General features: G+C 58.6%; 1 protein-coding gene across 7 annotated transcripts in view; it reads right to left on the reverse strand.

The window, feature by feature from the left end:
- The window catches only part of HDAC5 (histone deacetylase 5), a 38,334-nt gene extending 20,432 nt beyond the window's left edge, over positions 1–17,902 (reverse strand). The window contains exons 1-4 of one of the 7 annotated variants that reach the window (XM_043584667.1): positions 17,751–17,890; positions 12,200–12,410; positions 5,839–5,996; positions 4,550–4,621 (exon numbers count right to left, since the gene is read on the reverse strand). In XM_043584667.1, coding sequence (XP_043440602.1) covers positions 4,550–4,616 — 67 coding nt within the window. In that variant the 5' untranslated portion in view covers positions 4,617–4,621; positions 5,839–5,996; positions 12,200–12,410; positions 17,751–17,890. Of the gene's footprint in view, positions 1–4,549; positions 5,070–5,838; positions 5,997–12,199; positions 12,411–17,750 lie in introns of those variants that run through there. The other 6 variants (XM_043584669.1, XM_043584666.1, XM_043584664.1 and 3 more) reach the window with 6 other exon arrangements.
- Between the last annotated feature and the right edge of the window lie 1,505 nt (positions 17,903–19,407).

Consider the following 19,407-nt stretch of genomic DNA (forward strand, 5'->3'; position numbering starts at 1 on the left):
TGGCCTCCAGAACACCAGAGTCCAGGAGCACCAGTGAGAAGGGGGCTGAGTGGTTGGAACCCCCAGAAATCTTGAGGCAGACCGGGCCTCTGAAGGACCTTAAGCCTAGGGGGTGCAGAGAGTCCTGGTGCAAGGCACGAGCCTCTCTCACTGGTGAAGAGAGAGTTACTCGCTCATCTCAGACGGCTATCTGGAAGAGAAACAGACTCACTTCTCCCAGCCCCACCATTTCCAGGAAACGCTGGGGCACCAAGCGAGAAGTAGTTAAAAGGCGCATTAATCGCAAAGCCTGCAGCTGTCGCTGGGACTGCTCACTCCACACCTGGGGTGGACAGCAGGGGCCCCAGGGCAGGAGCTCTGCCTCCACCCCCCACCCCCCCCACCGCAAGTACAACGCAGCCCTGAGCATCCAGCGGGGTGCCCTGCCCACCTGGCCACTTGCCATAATCCTCCACCCCAGCTGGGGTTCACACACCTGCTGCCCAGCGTCTCAAGACAACCCCCCTCCGCAGACCGCCAGGCAGCCGGGGGCTGTGTTTGACTCTGACCAGGGCCACAGCCTTCCTCCCGGTGCGGTCAACCCTTCTCCGAGGAGTCCCAGAGCCCACTGAGGCCTTCCGGGGAGGCTGGTGACATCCACAGGCAGGCTGCTGGGCCCCACGACCCCGTCCACATGATTCCCGTCCACACAGCCCTTATTCCAAGCGTAGGCCGGGTCTACACACATCAGAACCATTTGACATGCGTCCCAAATCCTGGTTCCCGGGTTGCCCCACAGAATCCAGACCCTTCAGTGGCGGAGGGCAGGGGCGAAGCCTTGGAGCTCTGCATTTTAATATATTCCCTTGGTATTTTGCATACGACTGAAAGTTGGAGAACTACTTTTTCTCACCGTGTCCCCGGTCCGGCTACACTCATTTCTGCTGCGAACCTGACAGCTGTTACAGCTGTGTGTGTGGACACAGTTAATCTGATTTCCTGTCTGGCAGCTGTGCAGCAGGGAAGGGACAGCTGAGGGTCTCAAAAACAAGAAGAGGTGATGAAGTCGGAGGGGCTGGGGGGCGGGGGCGGGGGAGGGGAGGCTGTCTGCGATGGAGTGTTCAACTTTGTTCCTGAGCCCGCTTCTCTCCTGAAATCCCTGCAGAGAGGGGGAGAGCTGACCAAGGGGCTCCCCACTACTCATAGAGAACAAAGTCTCCTCTCAGAAACCTCAGAAGTCCCCCCAAAGCCAGACTGGTCTCTACTCTCCAGGAGCACAAACTGGAGAGGCACAAAGGCAGGTTGTGTATACACGCTGTGTATACAAAGAGCAACCAACTTAAAGGGGCAAGTTGGGGCTGAAATCTAGCCCACGCTCCAATTGCTAAGCCACGTGCCCTGGCATGAAGATGTATCCACCTGGAAGAAGGGCCCCCTCTAAAAAAGGTGCACAAAGGAACGCTTGTGTGGGTTGGCCGCAGCCCTTCACAGAGACCTGAATCTGAATCCCAGCTGTCACTTACTCTGTGACCTTGGGCGAGTTCCTTAACCTCTCTGATCTTTCTCAATCGTACAACATGGCTAATAATATCTTCCTAAAAGAGACGAGGTAAGGAAAGCACCTGATACTCTTGTCACTTAGTGCATTATGATATTAGTTCCCTTCCCACCCGAGCCTCGCCCTTCCTACCTTCCCCGCACCCCTACACCTACACACCCACACACCCAGCCAAGCTGGGAATGGCCTGAAGAACGTGAATAAGAATATCCGGGGGAAACCCCAATACCAAACCCCAACCCCATGGCACTTCCCAGCATTCAGAGCATCCCTTCCTGGCACAGGCAGGATTCACACCCTCCCTCACTGGGTAAAGGAGATTCCTCTTCCATGCCTGCTCAGAAAATCCGGCACGATGCCCAAGCATCAGCTCTGTCCAGTCCAGGCCACAGGGGAATCCAGAGTCCACAGAAGGGTGACGGGGGATCCCCCAGAACTGCATCTTTGGGAATCCCACACAGGGGTGCAAGCTCCGAGGCTCCCCAAGCTGCAACCAGGCCTGAGTGAGGGGAGTGCCCACTGTGGGCTGGGCTGTTGTAGAGGGGCCAGGCAGAGACCGCGCCCATCAAGGAAGACCTCTGATGGCACCATTGGCAGCTGCAATCTGTGCCCCTCATCAAACAGCAACAGCAAAGAGTGCCCTGCATCCCCCGGGAGCACCCCCTGCCAAGGCTCTGGCTGTCCCATGGGGGCAACTCACCGTATCTGTCTACTCACCCAGAGGGCCAAGCCCCAGAATAGAACCCAGGAATCCTGACATCAGCTCGGGACACCAGCCCTTCAAGCAACATTCATTCACCCATGTGCCAGGCACTGTGCTAAGTGACGGGGAACAAGACAGCCCACGGAGCGAAGGATAGCCCTAAAATAGGGTTCCCAAGATTTGCCACTGGAGTAGGCAGAGTCCAGGGTAGACAGCCACCCCGGAAAGTCCTCTTCCCCAATCCGTCGGGCTGGGGAGGCCTGGCGACACACACTGCCCAAGAAGCGTCCCTGGACACCTGCTTTTTTAGCCACAGGCTTTTGCATCCTGTCTGGAGACTGATCAAGAGATGGGGAGAGGAGGCGGGAGGGGGTGGGGGTGGGGGAACACCAGGCTGCCTGGGCCCTCATGGCCGTGTTTATCCGGGGTGGATTTTTTTTAACCCAAAGGTTAAAGCGTTTCTATTTGAAACATCTATTTACATTCCAGAGTCCAAAAAAAAAAAAAAACAAGGCAGCCGAGCTCCAGGCCTATATCTGTCCCCAGCCGCGTCACAGACACAGCATCAGAGCTGCGCAGGGGGAACATTCTTAGCCCTCTCCCCGAGCCGCTGAGGTGACTCACACCTCCCTCCTGCCAGCATGGACCACACCACCGATCAGAAGGCTAGGCAGTGCGCGTGTGGCGGGGGCACAGGGATCTAGAGAGAGATGCTGGCAGGGGGTGGGGGGGGTCTATGCAAGGACAGGAGGCTCAGGGAAGGGAAAAGAGTAGCAGGGTTCCAGCCCGCAAGGATTCTGAGGTCTAACTTGAAAGAAGGTAAGAGAACATGCTGAGGAGGAAACTTCAGGCCAACCGCCAGCTGCTGCCGGGAAGCAAGGGACAGCGGGAGAAGGGCAGGATGGGTGGACCGATATGGCATCTGCCTGCAAGCAATGCTCTACACAGTCAGTCCTCTGCTCTCCAAGAGACCAGCTCGACTCCCAGGGGCTTCAGGCCGGGTCTTCAGTTAGAGCCGCCGGCTCAACCAGACCAGGGTTAGAGCGCTCCTGTGTTCATACTCTCTCCCAGTGTAGGTCCTCTTCACGGCCAGCCCCCAGGGTCATGCCCCCAACCCAGGGGCCTTCGTGGGCACCCTGCAGGGCTGGTTCCCAGGGTCATGCCCCTTCCCTAGGAAACACTGCAGGCATCACTGCCCAGGCAGATGGCGGGCCTTATCCCAAAGATCTTCCAAAACTTCCCAAAATATTCATCCTCTCACGTATCCTAGTTCAGCTGCAACCTCATCCTTGGACAGCTTAGAGCCAAATCACAGGTACCCACGGAGGCACACAGCTCCCACCTTCCAATTCAAAGCCTGGGACCCACACCCACCTATCCAAAGGCAAAGACTCCTGATACATATGCACACAGACACCCACACCCAAGCACCAAGGCACTGCCAGGAGGGGCCAAGCGGGCATGGGGCCAGCAGGCCCCTCCCTAGAAGAAGCATCTTGTGGTGCCGGCCTGGTGGGAAGGCTGTGCCAGAAAGGCCTCATGCTGCCAACAGGTTCCTGAGAGGGAGGGAGGGAGTGGCCCAGCTCTGGGGGACCCCACCCCCCGGCAAGAGCCAAAAATGTCCCTGCTGATAAAGTGGCAGTCCTAGGGGGTCCTCAAGCCCATAAGAATCAGAGTGACACGCCTTCGCCGTCATGAGATGGGATGAAGTCAAGGCCAGACGGAAGGAGAGGTGGGGAGCTAAGGAAGTCAAGACCCCCGACACCCCAAAGCTGCCAGCCTCTACCCAACCCTACCACAACTGCCTCGCATCTGGGGAACTCCTGACTGGGGACTTGCAGAAGTCACTGCCCCCAAGAACTCAGTCACAGGAGCTGGGGTGGCCTTTACTCTCGTGAACAGTCAGCTATGGCTCATGCCCCTGTCCAGACCTGGGGAGCAGGCCGCTGGGAGGCAGGTCACTGACCCACTTCCTCCCCTCTGACCACAGTGCCAACTAGGCCAGGATCCTCCAGTACTCCACAGCCCCCAGCAGCTTACGCCGACCCTGCCACCCTGCCGGAGGCCAAAGAGACTCCAGAATGCAGCAGAGTGCAGCTGGAGGGCACGGCGGGAAGGCAGGTTTGGGCCAGGGAGGGCAGGGGAGCCGACTTCAGTGAGCACGGCTCCCCTGACCACACGTTCTCAACAAAGCCCTCCAAAAACATCTAAGCAGGACCCCATCTGGTAGATGCTTGGAGCCAGGTGCTCAGCCCCAGGGACAAGGATGCCCAATGGCAGAGGGCAGGCGGGGACAGCAAAGCACTTACCTGCCACAGGGATGCCGTGTAGAGGGGTCCGAGGCAGGATTTCCAAGGATGGTTCCCGGCCTGACATCCCATCTGCTGAGAAACAGGATTCCGTCTCATAGATGGTCTGCAGCATCTCCACGAGCCCCTGAGCCTTGGGCACCAGCAGCATGCCAGGGAGGGGGCCGCCAGAGGCGGGAGGCGGCCAGAGGGAAGGTGGTCGGGCGGGGCCCTCACTGCTCAGGGGCTCCCCTAGGCCACTGCTGCTGGGACCCGTGCTGTGGGGAGGTGCCTCATCCGGCCCGGGCACTCCTGGCGGCAGGAGGAGCCAGGAGGCTCTGGAGCTACAGGCCCGGTTCTCCTCTAGAGGGGCATGGGACCACTGGCCTTTCCCCAGCTCCCAGGAGCCGGGGTATGGCTGGGCGCTCAGGGGACAGGAAGGGGAGCTCAGCAGGCAGGCGGGCTCTCTGTGTTCCCTCCCAGCCCTGGGTGACAGCTCTGGGCCTGGCTCCCTGCTCCTCCTTCCCGAATGAGCCGCCGGCAGCTGGCAGGAGACTGAAATAGCAGTTGGGGGAGGGCCCTGTCTATAAATAGGTGGAGCATGCTCAGGGAGCCGCCGGCCGGCTGCCAGGAGCCCGGGCCTGGCGGAGGCCCCATGGGGGGGGGGGGGGGGGAGGCGCGTTCCACCCCAGGAGGAAGCGCCAGGCAGGGGGATGGGAACAGGGGAGGGCCTGCACTCAGGGCCAAGGCCACAGAACCGGGTGGCCAGAGGCTGAGCTGGAGAAGGGCACAGGCCAGAGGACCCATGTGTTCAGGAGCCGCTCTGGCACTATTCTTGGCAGGCGAGGGGCTGGACACCGAAAAGCCAGATTCCATCTCTATGTTCCCTCTCGCCATCAGAGCAGGTAAAGAAACCAGAAGGGTCTGGGAGAGGGTGGCAGACAGGGCCACCTGGCCTAACCTCACATCTTCCCTGGAGTCCTTCTAACAGCCAGATGGGAGTTGATTTAACTTCCGCCCTCCCTCGGAGCTGGAAGGTGCCTCCCCACCCCCTCAACCAGCAGGGAGACCCCTGAGCAGCAGCTAAATGGCAGCTCCCTCCTACCCACTAGGGGTGTCGCCTCCATGGGCTGCTCCACTTCCTTCCAGGGGGCAGGGAGAGTTCCTCGATAGGCCTTGCCGCATCCATGGAAGGGAGCGGGTGGGGGGGGGGGCGGGGCGGGGGGCGGGGGCACCTGCCCACTCTGGGCACACGGAGCTCCTCCCTGGCTATGTACCAGGTGCGATGCTAACGGCAGCACATACATCACCTCGTTTACTCTGCACGATGACCTCAGGAGATAGGTGCAGATGGGGAAACTGAGGCAGAGATGAAGTCACTCACTCTAGGTCATACAGCTGCTTAAATGGTAAGGCCGGGATGTCTGAGGCTCCAGTCTGAGTGCTAACCACCACAGCCCACTGCCTCCTACACAAAGGAACACATGAAGCTGCCCCAGGGTTTCCATTCACAGGTACGATGACCCCCAGTACCCAGGGAGGAAGACACGTGAGGACAGAGCCCCTCTAAGAAGACTCCAGAGGCTGCCAGGACCCAGCCCTTCCTGACCGGCTCCAGGCCTGGCACGGCAGCCCATGCTCCTGGGGCCTTACTGGGACCTAGGGCTAGTGCACACGAGGACCTGTGACACCCGCCTACCCTGCTCACTGCTGGCTCGTCCCTTCTCCTCGGGTTATACCTCCCACTGGTACAGAGATCCCACTTGGCCCCCTGACCTCACTGGAGCCTTTTAATAGCCTGGTTATTCCTGGGTCTCGGTCCCCCTCCCCCTTCCTGATGTCACGGTTGCTATTTTGGAGCCCCCTCCTGGCCCCTCCTTGCCCCCAACTCCAGGCACAGAGCCAGGGACACCTGTCCTCTCCCTGGACTGGATGACCTCACCCTCCTGTCAGGAGCCCTGAAGGAGCTGGCCAACCAAGGACATGGTAGCCGTGGCTCCTTGCAGCCCGGTATTCTAGCCAGCTTCTGCCAAGCAGGGATGACAGCAGAGGGGCCTCCTGCCCTCAGGTGGGGGACCATATAGACGGGGAGGTGGCAGAAATGGGCTTTCCCAGGCGCTAGACGAGCTGATCTCACACAATAAGACGGACACTGGGGTGGAGGGCGGGAAACGGGACCCGAACAAAGATCTGGAGCTTCAGCTTCTCTGCCAAGGCAGACTCTAAAAAAATGGTGATGCGGCAGTGCTCCCCGCAGGGGTTTGGCGTTGGCAGACATCTCAGGGTGGGTCTGGGGACCTCCTTCACCACCTCCTGCCCCAACCTCATCCTGGCCAACCAGACTCTCTAAAGAGGAAGGGAAGCAAAGACCCAAAGTCCCCTCAGTGAGGGGATGGGCAGCAGACTCAAGGCAGCCCAGAGAGCCAGGGGCAGGAGCCCATCCCAGCTCAGGACTCCACCCACCCACGCTGGGAGCAACCAGAAGGGCTGGCTAGCCCTGTCCTGGCTCTCTCTGCCTGCCCCAGGCACAGGAGAATGTGGTCGGGGAGCCCTGTTCTGAAGGAGAGGAGGTCCTCAAAAGCAGAGCCCCCAGAACCTGGAGCAGCCAGAAACCTAAGGAAAGAGAACTCCTTGCATAGGAAAGATATAAGCACCCAGGAGACTGGGCAACCAGAGGTGGCCACAGCCTGGGGCTCGGGGCAGTTCCCAGCACTGTTAGGACTTCCTGTAACAGCACGAAGTGGGAAGGAAAGCGTCAGACAACCAGACAATCCTCAACGCACTTCCCAGAATCCTCCAGGGGAGCTGGAGACGAGGCCTGGGGTGAGAACAAGTGTCTGTCTTTTCTCCTTCTGAGATTCAGGTGATGCAATAAGGTCTTCCTCATGTCCAACCCTCAACGTTTCCCACTCTACAGCCCCTCTCCTCGTGGTTCATTTCTCTGTCTCCAGGCATCCAGCCCCCCATGTGTCATCCCACAAACCTCACAGAGCACCCACCAAGCCTAGGGTGCGTGAACGCCATTGGCGGCTGGCACCATCCTCTCCAGACCACAACGATCTCATTCCCTCCCTCAGAGGCCGGCCTCAGGCCTCCTAACCTTCCAAATCTAGAGGAGGGGAAGAGGCCATTGCTGGCTCCTTGAGTTCCTCCAGGCTCCCATTTCCTGGGCACAAAAGGTTGGGGTAGTGAAAACCCGAGGGCTGGCTCAGGAGCACCCTGGATCGAGGGAGGGTACTAGGTGCCCTGCGGCCCTGGGGACATCAGGCCGGCCTGCCCTCCAGCTTTCTCCTGCCCTTTGAGCCCCTATCATGCTGGAGCCCGTCAGCCCATGGCATCAGACAGAGCTGCGTGTGCCAGGTTCCACGCTAGGTGCTGGCTGAAGCCTCCCATTTGAAACCAAGTCCCGGAAAAACGTGAACACCTACTTTGGCAGCTTTCACATCCCCTCAGGGTTGACCCTGCCGTCCCATCTGAGCCTTCAATCCCTTTCGACTGATGAAGCAGGGAAGAGGAGGGCGGAGCAGATCCCAATCTACAGTAAGCACAGGTGTGCCAGGGGGCATCTAAGTAGAGAGTCCACTTCCCAGACCCCAGGCCCATGCCCGTACTGACCCACTTTCTCCTTCTCGGGGCTGGGTGCCTGCCTTCCCTGGTGGGGGAGGGGGGCGTCAGAGGCAGAGCCTGAGCCCGAGGCTGGGAGGCAGGACGCCGAGGTTCCTGGCTCCACCCCACACCCATGCCCCAGTTTCTCTGGTCACCCGGAGGGGGCAGCTGCCTTCCCTCCCTCCTTCCTGGGAAAGGGAAGGAGAGAAAGTGTGGAGTGTGTTGGGAGGTGCTGGCCAGGCAGGTGTTGTCATGAAGCTTGTCTCCCCTCCCACGCTGGGGATAAGGAACCTGGCCGCCTCCTCCTGGGGCCCTGCCGCCATCCAGACTGGCTCCCACGGCGGGCCTCACTCTTGCCCTCCCTTCTGGGCAACAGCACAGAGGACGGGGCAGGGACCAGAGCAGGCCTCGGTCCCAGGTCCCAGGTGCCAGGGCATCTCCTCCAACCTGGCCTGTCTGAGCCCAGACAGGCGGCAGGTTCTGTCAGTCCTTCAACCCCACTGAGGGGAGCAGAAACGACCAGTTCCAGAAAAATAAAGAAAGCCTCGCTCCTTGAGCCCCCTTTGGCCCGAAGAGAAGCCAGACACCAGGGAGTGGCCTCCTCAGGGAAGCAGGCGGCCCCATCAATGGCCTCTGCCTGTACTCCCAAGACGGCAAAAGAGGCAAATCAGGTCAAATGCTGGCGTTCAGCCCAGCCCAGAGGTAAGTCAATCAGCTCCTACCCCCGGGGGAGGAGGGGTGAGCCCCAGAAGCAAATTGCTCCCTCTGCCTGCCGCCCCTCACCCAGGAGACTCTCTCCCACTAACTCGTTTGTTAGGAGGGCAGGGATGGACCATCTTCTATTTTCCTTCTGTGTCCCCTCCGCAGGCTGAGCTCAGGGTTGGGCACGCTGGGGATACTCAGCAAGCACTGGCCAAATAGGAAAGCTCCCACCCAGAGAGAGTGGAGGGAACCAAGGAACAGTGCTGTTCTGTGCCCTAAGGAGAGAGGAGGGAGTCTTCGGGGATTCAGGAGAGGGGGAGGGGTGCTCAGGGGCCAGGGCACCCAGGTCCCGGGCACTACCCGGTCTCATCATTCCTACCTCTGTCCCCAGCCCCAGGGCCCCACGTTCTTTCTGGGGCTCCCTTCAGAGTGTCCACGGGCCAAGTGGACACCCACCCGCCCAGCTACAGTTTCATTTTACTTCTGCGGAGCCAAAGGCACGTGCTTTCCAGGCCCGTGCCAGGCACAGGCACCAGGAGCCCCAGCCCAGATACCACTCTGAGCCCTGGGAACAGGAGACGCGGGGGCCCCTCAAAAAGGAAGAGCTGTGTGGAGGCGAGCCATCCCCCCACCCCCCGCCCCCGGCCCAGAGCAGCTCTTCCTCCGCAAGGAGAGGCAGCCCCGGAGCCCCAGGAAAACTGGACGGGGAGAGCCTCCGGGCGACGATCCCCAGCTCTGAGGCCTCTCCACAGTCCTGAAATGTGGTTCCCAGTCTCTTGGCCCCCTCCTCCTCTAACTCCTTCCCAAACATGAGAAGACAGCATCTCCCCCTGCTGGGGGGATCTGGAAAACCAGCCAGGAGGTGAGGCCAGCTCTCCAGGCCCCAGAGGCCCCTCCTGGCCAGGCTCAGCAGCCACTCCCAGGCTGCCTGCCTCCTGCGCTGGTGGACACCTCCATCGACCACCACACTCCTACCAGCCCTGGCAGAACCAGCTGCCAGGGGAACCTGGGCCACCAGCATCTGGCAAGGCAACCTAGTGACCGCATCTAGCCAAGGGTGATGTTTTTTAGCCTTTCGCCGTAAGGGAATAAAATCCCAAAGCCGGGAAATGTCCTTCCCAAGCCACAGCCAGATGCCTCCGGGCAGTTTCTGTTCCCTTGACCAAGGGTTTGACCCAGGCTCGGTGTGACTGCAGGTGGCGCCTAGATAGGTCAGCACAGTAGCTCAGAGGAAAGGAGCAACTGGGCCCTGCTGCTGGGCACAAGCGACCAGGGCACAAGCGACCATGCCGCAGCAGGGCCCAGCTGAGGTGGGCCCGGGACTGCGGAGAACCCACCAGGCCTCTCCCTTCCCTTGGCCAGCCCCGCCTCAGAGGAGGAAGCAGGAAGTCAGAGCCTCCCCCAGCACGGGAGTCACCCAGACCTCTCCACGTCTAACTCCCGCCACAGCCCCCACAGGTTCAATGAAGGCAAAGACAGAGACTAGAGGCTCCAAAAGGGAAACAAAGACCCCGCAGGAGGGGGGTCAGCAGGCAAAGCTGATGTGGGGAGTCTTAGGAGTACAGCCCTCACCAGCCGGGGCCCTACTCTGCCAGCGGCCCATGCCCTGAGTATGTCCTGCTGGAAAGGGGAAGGGGCACAACCTTGACCAAAACAAACGGCGCAAAGCCAAACAATCCCCCCAGCTGCCAGCTTCCCTGAGTCTACAGAACCCCCAGGACCCTGGTCAGGACCTCTGCCACAGAGCGCCAGCACTGGGTCCCCACAACAGAAAGCCAAGGTCCAGGGCGCCTGGGTGGCTCAGCTGGTTAAGCATCCGACTTCGGCTCAGGTCATGATCTCACAGTTTGTGAGTTCGAGTCCCGCATCAGGGTCTGTGCAGACAGCTCAGAGCCTGGAGCCTGCTTCTGATTCTGTCTCCCTCTCTCTCTGCCCCTCCCCCACTTGTACTATGTCTCTCTCTCAAAAATAAACATTAAAAAAACCATCTTTTTAGGGGTGCCTGGGCGGCTCAGTAGGTTGAGCACCCAACCTTGGCTCAGGTCATGATCTCACGATTCATGGGTTCAAGCCCCTCATCGGGCTCTGTGCTGACAGCTCAGAGCCTAGAGCCTCCTTTGGACTCTGTGTCTCCCTCTCTCTCTCTGCCTCTTCCCCGCTTGTGTGCGCTCACGCTCTCTCTCTCTCTCTCTCTCTCTCTCTCTCTCTCAGAAACAAATAAACAAAATAAACATAATAAAAAAAATTTTTTTTAAGAAAGCATCAGGTCCAGCAAATCAATGATCAGCAATGAGATGGGAGAAGCCTTGGATCCTGATGCTGCTTCCATCCTGCAAATGGGTTTTCATCTCTAGCCCCTAGTTCTCTTGCCTCTACAAGATGGGGAAATATCCCTCTACCCCTACGGAAAAAGATGTGGGGGACAGGCTGGGCTGGGGTGGGGGGGGGGGCGGTAAAATGGAACATGATGGACTCTGACCCTCTAAGACCGTGCCGAAGGAGACAGCCAGGGAAAGAAGGTAGTTATTACTCTGACCACACTGACCCATGACCCTCCTGTGAAACTCCTGAGGGTCCAGCTCGGGCCACTTGGACACTTCCTCATGGGCATACACCCAGACCCACCCATCCATAAATCTGCCTGGAGACTCACCCATAGACTATTTCTGGCAGTACGAGGCAGCCTCCTAGGAGCAAAGGGGACTAGGAAATTGCAGGGCCAAAGACCCCAAATTAGGAACCCACCATGTCCAGGGCCCAAGAAGAGAGGGGGTACCCAGACTCAAAGGAGAAAGCCAAGACTCCTCTACCAACGCATCACTACGCCCCTCCATCCCGGTACCACACATCCCAACAAAGGCTAAGGCCAAAGGCCCTGCGAACCTCCACTAAGAAAAAAACATGGAACACAGAGAAACTCTCCACCAGGAGGAGAAACACCACCACAAAAAAGGAAGCTGCATTCGGCTGCTGTAGGAAATCTTCTAGTATCATCCTCAGATGGCCCAGAGACATTCAGGGATACATGTCCCCTTCTCAGGCCTGCCTGTCTTGGCAAACAGGGCAGGGCAGAAGGGGGACTGGAGGCTCCCTAGTTGAGAAGGTAAGCACGGGGACAGAGTTGGACCCATGTCCTCCCAGGGCCAGGCTGTACTGTCAGCTCATCAATTTCCAGCTCTACCCCATGCTCAATAACTTCAGGTTTGCCTCGGTCTTTTTCTCCAAAGGCTTCTCCATTCCTGACCCCCCTTGTTCCTTTACAGCTCAGACCCCAAAGGTCAGCTGGCCTTGGCTGGAAACTCACACAAGCTCATTTAGCCAAAACCACCCCAGGGTGCCCTTCTCTGGCCTCCCAGCTCTTACCCGACTCGGTGGGAGAGTTCATGCCGGCTCTGGGCCCACAGGAAGCTGGCGTTGGGGGCTGGGACGGGAGGGGGTGGAGCTGCGGTGATGTCAAGAGAGACAGACGAAAACAGACAGACGGACGGGACAGGAGCCCGGGGCCGCTGTGCCTCTAATGCCCATCAGAGGCCATCCTTCGGGGCGAGGCAGTCAGGCACTCAGAACGGCATCCCTAGGGAGAGACGGAGCAGGGTTAGAGGCCCCCAACTCAGGAATGAGAGTTGAGGGAGACCTCAGGGCTTGTGAGTTTACACCTGGGGAAGAGAAGGAGGGACATCTGCCCCAGGGGCCCAGAGGAAATCAGCAAAAACAGCCAGACCCTCGCTTCTTCTCTAACTGGTGAGGCTGCCAGCACTCGAGGAAAGGGAAATGGCTACAGAAGCCACACCCAAACTCCTTTTCAGGTGACAGTGCCCACTACCAGGTGGGGAGACCTTACAGACTCGTTCGCTCGGGGGGCCTGATGTGGGACTGGGTGTACACGAAAGGAAAAAAGTGCGGGGAGGCTTTGAACCGTCTACGGCGGTGGGGCGAGGCAGGCTGATCTGGAGTCTCTGGCAAAAGTTACGGGAGAAACTGGTACCCCAGCCCCAGAAGCCGGAGCTGGGATCGGAACGCAGTCACTTTCTCCCTCCTCTCTGATCCTCGTGTCACCCGACTCTGGAATCGTGAAGGGTTTCTGTCTTGGTCTCCCCCATTCAACAACAGGTCCAGGAAAGAGGGTAGCCGCCTCTTCTACCCATAACCCGTGCTGTTTCCAGGGATTTGGAAAAGCAGACACACGCACCCCACATCTAGCACTCCCCGGACTAGGGTCCAGGGCCCAAACCCAGGGCTTTGCGTGTGTTGTACAGGTTGTGCCCTGTGCCAGGAGGTCTGAAGACCAACCTGTTCTCTGCCTGCCAAGCAATGAGTCAGCCAGGCTGAGACCACCCAGAATAAGGGACACCTTCTTTCCAGTTTGTGCCAAGGCACCAAAGACCCCAATAACAGGTATGCCCAGACCAACACAATAATGGAGGATAGCCCAGTATTACAGGACCGTGAGTTTTCCAACCTGGCCTCACTCCTTCAGCAACTCGCCACCCCCCTTCCAGCCCCACAGGTACTCTTCAAGCCTCAGACGCTACACAGGCACCCACCTGGGCCCATCCCTAAACAGCCCATGATCCACCCCAGACATGATCTCATTCATCTGATCCAAATGAAGGCAGGTCTTCCAATACCCAGTGAAAACTAGGTAGCTGAGTGATCCAGTGAGGCTGAAAGGAGGTATATGTTTAAGCCCTCACCTGGTTCCCCCAGCCAGGGACAAGCAACCAGCTCTCCCCCCTGGACAGCCCCACCTCCTGGCAGGATTAATTCTCAGTAAGCCCTGCACTGTCATCAAGGATTCCAGGAGAGGGGTCCATTTGGAGCCAGTAGCCAGGGAGTCAGGCATGGCCCGGACACAGGAAACACACACACACACACACACACACACACACACACACACACACAGAAGACCTCAAGTCTTCCTAAGCCTGCTGTCCCCTGCTTTCATCCACAAGGTTTGCACTCTATAGCTGGAGAAAGGTGCACTCAGATGGGGAGTTAGGATGAGGCAGAGTAAAGGGGTTGAATTGTTCCCAGCAGGCACAGATGTGGGGCAAGGACAAAAGAGGCTGCACAGGGCTCAGGCCAAGCTCAGGAATGTAGCAGGTGGGGCTGTTGGTGCCCTGGCCGGGCCCGCGTGGGCAGGCAGCTCAGCCCGTGCCCACCCCAGGGCTGGCGCCCAGTCCTGTTCACACCCTTTCCCGTGGGCTGGGGAACACACGTTCAGAAATTCCCACGATTCCCAGCAGCCCGAGTGGCCCAGCCCATCTCGGCACCTCCATAGCAGGGCACACTCAGAAGGGGCAGGACCTCAACGGTACAAAACCTAAGTTAAGATCAACTTTGAGTCCCCCCCCCCCCCCGTCCCCGCCCCCATCCCTCTGTCAAGCCTCCTCCTGAGTGAACAGGGGCCTCCCTGGGAAACAAAGCAGAGTTCACTGCCTGATCCGGACAGGCAAAGATTCTTGTCTGGGGTGGGGCATGAAAGGGAAAAAGGACAGGGGAATGGTTAAAACCTGGCTCTTTGGTCCTTCCTCTGCTCCAAAAACTCCACTGCTGGCTACAGTCATACGAGGGTCTCGGTGGGCAGTGAGGGACCGAGAGAGGTGTCACTTCTGGGTAACAGAACACTTTGATGCCTGACCAGTGAGCAGCCTGGCTTCCGTGACATCATCAGCAGGCAGACCCCCAGAGCCCAGTCTCCAACCCATCAACTCTCTCTTGTAGTGAGACCTCTGTCCCACTCCAGGATCCAAACCCACCTCCCACCTCCAGCCAGGATGGCAGGGCGTGGAATGAGGGAAACCGGCCCCGCCTCACCCCACAAGCTCATGGCTAAACCAGGGGAGGTAGGGCAAAGACTCCCCCACCCCATTCATGAGTAATGAAAACTCTGGCAGAGGGTGGGAGAAGGGCAGACAAATAAGGGAGGCATGGAACAATGTAATGACCCCAAGGCCACAAGTTCACAGGGCTGCCCTGCAGGGATCTGTCCCTCAAACAACTCCCTCAGAATTCCTGGGGAGTCAGGTGTCCCTTCAACAGCCTCTCTGGAACCTGGACTCCAGCACCAACAGGCAGCCTTCTCCCAGGTCCTGAGCACTGCAGCCTGGGGTCCCCTCCCCAGGTCACAGACAGTTGGGTGGAGCTGTCTGAACCAAACCCTGTGAACCTGAGATTACCCAGAATCTGAGATCAGTTGCAAAGACCTCATCAGAAAGCTGCAAGCCCAGACATCCCATCCCACGGGCACAAAAGACCTATGATCTTGACCCCTGCTGACTGTGGCCCTGGCAGATCACTTTCCCCAGCCTCCAAGAGCTCCCTCCACCTTGTGCCTCCCCCAAGCTGGGCCACCAGAAACCCAGGATTATCAGAGCCAGGAGGGGTGGCTGACTTGGATCTCTAGGCCCCAAACTAAAGGAAGGGGGAGAGAACAGGAAAGGAAAAAAGGCACCAGGCTGACAAATTCATTTTTGCAATCGGCCCATTTCTGTTTGTCTGCTCAGACGCAGCTCCAGGCATCTGCACAAGCCAGATGGAGGAGGCTGCTATTTCTAGAAAAAAAAAGGGGGGGGGGGAATGAGAGGGGAGGGAGGGAGGAGGTGGAGGCAGAGGGCAGAAGACCGGGTCTGTTTGCCCTAAAACCTCAGGCAGACCGATACCCCCCTCCCCAGCACTACCAGACAGGGTCCTCATTCAAGAAAGGGCTGAGGCGGGGGCTGGGGTGAGGTGGGGTAGGGGAGAAGAAAGGCAGAGAAAGTTTAATTAGCCAAAGTCGACTACAATAGGCCCCCTCATGGGCTGCATCAGGTTTTCATTCATGAGCAAGCGACAGTGCTCCAAAAATGCCAAGAACCGCCCCCCCTCGCAGTCTCTCCCCCACCCCCCCCAACAGGAGTGCGTCCTCTAGCAGGCTGGCTGAGCCTGATGCCGTGTTCCAGACATCCCTCCTCAAAGGGATGTGAGTAGGAAGAATTAATTATTAAAGAGCAGCTGGTATTTCGGCACCGACTGCACTCCCCCCAGCTCCTATAGCTGATCCCCCTCCCCCTTAGGCAGAAACACAAACCACACCACCCCCCATCCCCAGGCCCCATTTCTAAACACATAGCTAAGATGCCACCCCTAGGGAAAGGAAAGCAAACCTTTGTCTCTGCTGCTACTTGGAGTGGGTGGGGCATGTGATACCGCTGCCCCCCACCTCCATTACTAGGTCCAGCTACTGGGGAGGATATACTGGGGAGGAAGGGAAGGCTGGCACAGAGTTAACATGTCCTCCAGCCTTGCCCCCCAAGTAACTTACACCTGGTCTCTGTCTCTCTGGCCCCTGACATGCATATACAGGACAGAGTGGGGATACTGGGGGCCCACCCCTCTAACTCAGAAAGACCTCTGCCTGCCTTATCAAGACAGAGTCCACATTTAAGTCCAAGGGGAGACAGAGCAAAGAGAGGATTCAAAAGGGGCAGGGGGCAAACCAAGATGTCCCAAGCTTTGTGTTTTAGGAAGGAGAGAAGACTGGAAGGAAGAAGCAGGCAGCCCCCAACATGGCTCACCCACCAGCCCCAGCCCCAGCCCAGCCCAGCCCAGCCCAGCCCAGCCCAGCCCAGCCCAGCATCTCAACAGCCAGCACAGACTCCGGGGCCCTCGCACCTGAACTCGGACTGAGGATCCTTTCTGTCTAAGTCCTCGGAACCTGAAGAGGCCCGGGGCAAGACCCAGTCTCCAGCTCCAGTCCTGCAGGGCAGTCTGGCCAGGAGTCCCTCTGGCCAAGCCTCCTGGATCCCCCATCCCCTGCCTCCTTTTGTTCCTCAGATCTGGCATCATCCTCCCTTCTCAGGTGAACCCAACCATCACCATCATCACCCCAAATTGCCAAAACTAATTCCAGGCCCCACAAGCACAGTGATCGCTGTCAGGGTGGTGGGTCTCTTGAGCACCCCCCCCCCAAAAGTAACTGCAGCCACTACTACCCCTTCCTCTTTGGGGACACACCTCATCTCAGAAGGCCAACAGTGGCGGTATCAGATGGTCACCTCTTCCCCCAAATGAGGCACCCCCCACCTTCCCCTCTTCTCCCCCCAACAACCAGACTCCCAAATCAATTCCTTATCACCCAGCCAGTTCTCATCTTCCCCAGGGCCCCAGAGAAGGGTGGGGTAGGGAGGCAGCCTCCCTCAAGTTAAAAGGCAAGAGCAGACCCTGCCTCTATGAGATACAGATCCAGGATTAAAAACGGGGGGCATCCACCCCAGACAGGAAGGAGGGTAGCTTTCATCTCTCTCTGGCCCCAGGGTGTCAGACGGTGGAGAGGGTGGGAACAAACGCAGTAACGCCTCACGGGGGAGGGGGTGAGAATAATGGGAGAGAGAAGTAAGGTGGGCCCACAGGCCCCCTCCTCACGCACGGAAGTCAAGGACACAAAATCAAGGATGCGTTCTTAGGTCTGGGTGGAAGCGCTGCGGGGTGGGCAGCGCCCCTCACCTCAGAGTACCAAGAAAGGAGTGTCCAGCGTAGAGGGGTCTGCATAGAATCCGGGTGCAGGGCTCAAATCGCTCTGCAACGCAACATGCGCCGCCTGGGAAGGGGCAAATCAGGAAGCCCCGGCTGGTCTCCGGGCCATTAGGGGGTGCGGGTCGCGGGGAGGCGGGCCCCTCCCTCACCTGCAGGGAACGCGCCCCTGCACGGGAGTGGCGGGGAGGGGCGCGCGCAATAACCCCGAGGCCCGGCTCCCGGGCTGGCGATGCTCCCGGGGGGCGCCGCCGGGCACCGGGAGCCGGGAGGAAGGAAGGGGGGCGCGGAGCTCGGCGCGCGCGCGGGGAGCCCGCGGGCAGCGACGGCAGGAGGAGGGGGCGCCGCCTCGCGTCGCGGGCACCCGGGGGAGATGGGATCCGGGGTGGTTCGGCGGGCTCACCCCCTGCGGCTCGAGCTCCGGCTTCGCGGGCGGCGGCGGCAGCAGCGGCGGCGGCAGCAGCGGCAGCGCCTCCTCGACGGCTCCTCCATCTTTGCGGCGGCTCCTCCGGCTCCGCTCGCCGCCGCCACCAACAACAACATTCGGAGACGTCACTCCCGTCACGTGACCCGACCCAGAGCTAAAAATAGACCCAGACCCCCCCCCCCCAACACCCTAGCTTCAGCCACCACCAACTCCTCCCCTCCCTCTCGGCCCTCCCCGCCGGGCGGGGCCAGCAGCGCCACCGGGATAGGTTCTTAAAGGGCCGACACCCAGCAAAGGGTTGGGCTGGGGAGGGGGTGGAAGGCAAGGGATCCGAGCCCTGCGAGAAGGGGTGGAAGGAGCGCTGCAGGGGACCCGGTCTGACTCCTGGGCCCCGGCCTTTGGGACGCTCGACTTTCCTCCCTGCGCTCCCTCGACTTCCTTTTCAAACCGTGGATGGTGCAATCGTTGCCTGCCTAAGCTTCTCCCTGACCCGTCCTCCCGCGGTGGGGGAGGGCAACTGGAGATGGGTTCCTAGGAACTGGGAGAGCCGCCGAGACCCCACCTAGGGGGATAGGCTGGAGGCGGAGGGCTGGCACAGGTCCCGAATCCTCCAGATCCCACCGCCCACACTGCATCCTTGCCAGGGAAAGGAGAAACTGAGAAAGGGCAGAGTATGGCTGTAACAGTTCAAGGCCTTCAAAAGGAAGACTTCCGGTTCCCGACTTTGATGCCCTGCTCCTCTACAACTCCCCTTAGGACACTCTATGAGTATGTGTAATTAAACCTAGACAGTTTGTCAATGACCGGTAATTTCACTAACAAAAGTTTTTTCTGAGGAAATGGGAATTGCGTTCAAAAATAAGTACAGAGGTAAGAAGGTTCTTTATAATAATGTGAAAAGTTGGAAACAACCTAACTAGTCATCAGTAGGGAACTGGCGTACACCCACTAAGCAGCATACCATCCAGACATTAAAAATTATGCACGTCTATATTGACCTGAAAGATGCACACGATACACTGTTCTCTTGAAAATGATTGATCCGGGGATGCCTGGGTGGCTCAGTGGGTTGGGCGTCTGACTTCCGCTCGGGTCATGATCTCCTGGTTTGTGAGTTCCAGCCCTCCTCCCCGCCCCCCCCCCCCCCCCCCCCCCCCCCCCCCCCCCCCCCCCCGCCCCGTGGGGCTCTGTGCTGACCGCTCGGGCCTGGAGCCTGCTTCGGATTCTGTGTCTTCTCCTCTCTCTGCCCCTCCCCTGCTCATGCTCTGTCTCTCTGTCTCTCAATAATAAATAAACGTTAAAAATTTTTTTAAAAGAAAAAAAAAAGAAAATCATTGATCCAGCATTACAGAACTGTTTCATTATTGTACACGACAAGCTAGATCCATATGTCTGAATACGTATCCATATAAAAAAGCCTAAAATAATATATACCTAAATATTTACCTTTGCTTTCTTCATCTTTTTCTGTATAGCTGAAGTTTTTCTGTATATCTGATTTACTTAATCAGAAAAAGTAAATGACCGAAATAAATGTTTCTGTAATGAATGATAAAGGTTCTTCCTACAAAGTGTCTCGGGAATCAGTCCACTCTGACCCATCTCTAACCCCACCCCTTGGTCTAAAACAAAT

Source organism: Prionailurus bengalensis, chromosome E1 (genome assembly GCF_016509475.1).
Source record: "Prionailurus bengalensis isolate Pbe53 chromosome E1, Fcat_Pben_1.1_paternal_pri, whole genome shotgun sequence".
NCBI classification, from domain to species: Eukaryota; Metazoa; Chordata; class Mammalia; order Carnivora; family Felidae; genus Prionailurus; species Prionailurus bengalensis.